The sequence below is a fragment of the Ixodes scapularis genome, unplaced genomic scaffold (assembly GCF_016920785.2).
Source record: "Ixodes scapularis isolate PalLabHiFi unplaced genomic scaffold, ASM1692078v2 PGA_scaffold10__122_contigs__length_95168666, whole genome shotgun sequence".
NCBI classification, from domain to species: Eukaryota; Metazoa; Arthropoda; class Arachnida; order Ixodida; family Ixodidae; genus Ixodes; species Ixodes scapularis.
The window spans coordinates 72,308,834-72,312,947 of NW_024609836.1; the positions used below are offsets into that span (position 1 = coordinate 72,308,834).

Sequence of the window (4,114 nt, forward strand, 5' to 3'; positions counted from 1 at the left end):
CTGCGTTCACTTTTATCGGTTATTTTAAGTTTCATTTTTGTTGTTTAGTGTTGATAATGCAGGAACTAGGTAGGAGAACCTTTTATTGGACGACTGATTGATTGATATGAACCCTGATATGGACGTGTTCTTGTCCTACTGTCTTTTGTGCCTATTCTTTTCTTGCTTTATTGCGCAAGACGGATTACAGATTCATTTTTAACCAAAATCAAACAGTTTTGTTAAAAATAATTAATATATCATGATTTTTTTTTAATCTAAAACCATCAAAGGAAAAATTTTAGATTAGGAATCGCAAACAGTTTTAGCGTTACAGAAACCCTGGTGTATATCGTGTGCAGCGCACCTAAATATGCTGACTGAGGAGGGAGTGGCATGTCTAAGTATCTCTCTCATCTACCTCGCTCGCCATCCGCAACGACGGGGTAGCCCACCTCGACCTACTTCGGGCTGCGTTCGGGCCCTTTAATTCCGAGCCGTCGCATTTACCGTACCATCCTTTCGTCAAGCGACCCGACACACTCTTTTCACTATGGGCACCCGGTCGTCACTCATGTTACAAGAAGAAGAAATCCAAGAGATTCAGCAGGAGACTGGCTGTGAGTATTGGCTACCTCAGCACGTTCGGTTTCGCCTTGCTAAACAAAACAATCAGGGACGTCTTGTTGTCGGGTGTTTACAGCGTAAGGAATAGCCTCAGCGGTTAGCCGTCGCTCCTTGACCTTGGCGATCTGACGCTTGTAAAACCCTTGCTACGACGCGCGATTGATGTGTAACCATAGCCGCGTTCCTCCGTTCTTTTTTCAAGTCTCGGCCAACCAGATCGAGCGGTTGTACAGCCGATTCACAAGCCTGGACAAGACTGACAACGGTACACTGAGGTATACGTGGTTACAACTTACAGTAGTCGTCGCGGTTAAGCTGATCACGCTAACTTTCTGTCGCTTTACTTTGCAATAGCCGTGAAGATTTCCTACGGATTCCGGAACTGGCAATCAACCCCTTGGGAGATCGGATCGTCCACGCGTTCTTCATGGACGCTTACGACGATCGCATCAACTTTCGCCAATTCACCCGCGTCCTGTCCCGATTTCGCCCCCTGAAGAAAAACAAGGAGAACAAGCTCAACAGTCGCGAGGAAAAGCTACACTGTGAGTACGGTGGGAACCCGCTCCAGGCGCCATGTTTGAGTTCTTTTGGCGCGGATGAGTGTGGTGCATAGAATTAGCACGGTACAGAAGGATGGCTGTACCCTGCCGTCGACGATGTCTCTGAACTTCAGTTTCGATTGGTGGCATCATTCTCTGCAGTTGCATTCAAGATGTATGATTTGGACGATGACAACAAAATCTCCCGTGACGAACTGCTGGCGGTCCTTCACATGATGGTTGGAGCCAACATCTCGGACGAGCAGGTACGCTGTTCTGTCATCTGGGCAAGTGGCCATAGATGAATTTTGTTTGTTTGTTTTTTCACGCAGTTTCGTTGAGTCTTGTTTTACTACCCTTGCACACAGTTTCATTGAAAGACTGTAAGCGAGGCAGTCTCAGAAATTAAATATTTCCCCATTCCGTCAATGGAGCGGTCCCATTCAGTAGTTCAGTACAGACGGGATGTGTGGGGCAACTGTAATGAATTGATAAGGGTAAAAGAAATTCGGCCATTATGAAACACGGGGCTCTCTGCAACTTTAATAGGTGCAAGGTGGTGCGGGGAGTATGGAAAGGAGTAATGGTACCAGGATTGACCTTTGGTAACGCAGTCTTGTGCAAGAGTTCTGAAGTTCAGGCGAAATTGGAGATAGGACAAAGGAGTGTTGGCGGGATAGCTATAGGGACAGATGGGAACACTCCAAAGAAGGGAGTGCTGGGTGATAGGGGCTGGTCATCGTTTCAGAGCATGAGAGGCAGTGGGTAAAATAAATTCTGACCAAACACTAACAGACATGGAGGACACTCTGTGGCCACACAAAATCTATAAATACCTGTAATGAGGTGTCTGAACACGAGATGGACAAAACGGACATGAAGGCTTGGGATGAAATTCTTACAGACGGGCAATGTGGGGAGCAAATGCATTCAGTGGAAAGGGCAGTTAAGGAGGCAGAGAGATGGATGTGGGAGGAAAAAATGCAGGGGAAGTCAGCTTAACAATTTATAGGTCACAAAAGCAAAAAATAAAGAAGGCAGGTTTATTCAGTAGTTCGAGGGGGAGCGCTCTGCTGCTTCAGGCGAGGACGGGAGTCTTAAGAGAAAAAACATGCAGGCCAAATTTGGAGACATAGATACAGTGTGTGCAATATGCAAGGAGGAGACGGAAACAATTGAGCATGTGATTCTAAAATGTAAGGAGCCTAGTCCTGCCTTTCCCGAAGGGGCGACAAACGTACCAATGGCCCTTGGTTTTGCTGGAAAGGATGGAAGGGTGGATTATAGGAGAGTACAGGCAACGAAAAGGAGGTTGGAGTGCTGGTAGAAATTATCTAGGGGAAATTTAACGAAATACAACCAACGAGCACAGCTGGGGGACAGGCGGAACAGAGGAAAGTTGGTACTCCCGTGCACGTGGCTCCAGCCCATAGTCTCGACCCTGTTCCCTCATTGGGTGGCTGATACTAGGCAAGGCCGACGAAGTTCGACCAGAGGAGAATCGGCGACTCCCTCGGCATGGGGAGGGGGCAGGGGGGTGCTGTTTTTAGTTTTTTTGCCTGATCCTCCCAGAGGTCTGCCTGGCAATCATCTTCATGTCCTGGTGATAAACGCATTGCCTTGAAAGGGGAAATAAGAAATCAGCTTTTTGTTATTGTTTTTAGGCTGGGTGGTGCAAGTTACTGCCCGTTATAATAACGGCTGAGTACAACTGTTGTTATCTATTCATCCATCCACCCAGTATTACTTTCCTGCAACCAAAAGGAAGCTGTTAAACTCGTGCAGATAACCAGCTTTATAATATTTTTGTTGCACCACCACCATATCTGCTTTTGTAACCCCTGGAACAGTGTATCAGCACCATTCTAAAATGTGCATCTTTTTATCTTTGTTTTTATAGCTGGCAAGTATTGCCGATCGGACAATTATGGAAGCAGACAAGGACGGAGACAACATGATCTCCTTTGAAGAGTTTTGTGCAACGTTGGACAAGACAGACGTCGAAGAGAAGATGAGCATCCGGTTCCTCAACTAGGGCTGCTCCAAAGGAACAGCTCTGAGCCAGAGTTCCCCCAGAGAGACGAAGGAGCATTAACTTATTAGCCACAAATAGACCTGCTTATTTTTTGCAGGCCTGTTCTATTTTCTTGCATAGCGCTAGAGAAGACATGGATGGCATTCCAGTGTGGACTTTTCCATGTATTGCGGCAGGCACCAGTGGGTAAAATATAAAACATTTGTTGAATGTAACTTTTTTGTGTGTGTGCGTATGTATTTAGCAAGAATTGTTTTGAAGTCTGCAACCTTCACGGGCGTGGTAAACGTGGAGGTAAGTACTACAGCTTCAAGCTCTTCGAACTGATCAGTTGGCAAGGTTTGGTGTTCGGAGCTCAAGATCGAGACAAAAAATATAGTTAATAATGAAGAGTTGATCTCTCACGAAGACAACAAAATGCATCTTTCGAAATACGGAACCGTACGAGGAAAAACCCGTCCGCGACTCGGCCAACTTGACCTTGAATTCTGAAGCCAACCACTGTTTTTAGCGTGTCGATTTGGTAGGCGTTTACAAACCTGCAAACACTGGCGACCTTTATAAAGATAATAGATGTACAAAGACAACACGCCCAACTTGAATTTTTTCAACCTTTACAACACCAAAATTGGAAAAAATTCAGATAACTGTTAATTAAAATGGCTTGGTTGTCGATCTTGTTTTCGCATAAGCACGGCTTTTCACAAGAAAGTCGTGTGCAGGAGCGATTTAAAAAACAAAATGTTCAAGCCACTATTTTCGAGTTTGGTAGGTAATATGCGCTTTCTAGCGTAAACTTTCCTAGTCAAAACTGGCTGATCCCAGTAACTATTAATGATTACAAATGTTTAGTTTTAAATTCGACTTAATAATTTTATTTTCGTTTAGAAAGCTTTGTTAGCAAAACAAACGCGAATATGTTGAAGGCGAT

The 4,114-nt window shown here is 45.0% G+C and overlaps 1 protein-coding gene across 1 annotated transcript; it reads left to right on the plus strand.

Moving 5' to 3' along the window:
• The first annotated feature begins 67 nt into the window (after positions 1-67).
• Positions 68-3,398, plus strand: LOC8026933 (calcineurin B homologous protein 1). Its single transcript, XM_002406671.5, has 5 exons — positions 68-599; positions 809-881; positions 961-1,151; positions 1,311-1,414; positions 3,049-3,398. The coding sequence occupies exons 1-5, from the start codon at positions 533-535 to the stop codon at positions 3,181-3,183; spliced, it is 570 nt and encodes a 189-aa protein (XP_002406715.1). The 5' UTR covers positions 68-532; the 3' UTR covers positions 3,184-3,398.
• The last annotated feature ends 716 nt before the right edge of the window (positions 3,399-4,114 follow it).

Coding starts and splice junctions, on each gene's coding strand:
- LOC8026933 (XM_002406671.5), top strand. CDS start 533: ATGGGCACCCGGTCGTCACTCATGTTACAAGAAGAAGAAATCCAAGAG. Junction 1,152..1,310: donor TCGCGAGGAAAAGCTACACT/GTGAGTACGGTG, acceptor CATTCTCTGCAG/TTGCATTCAAGATGTATGAT. Junction 1,415..3,048: donor CCAACATCTCGGACGAGCAG/GTACGCTGTTCT, acceptor TTGTTTTTATAG/CTGGCAAGTATTGCCGATCG.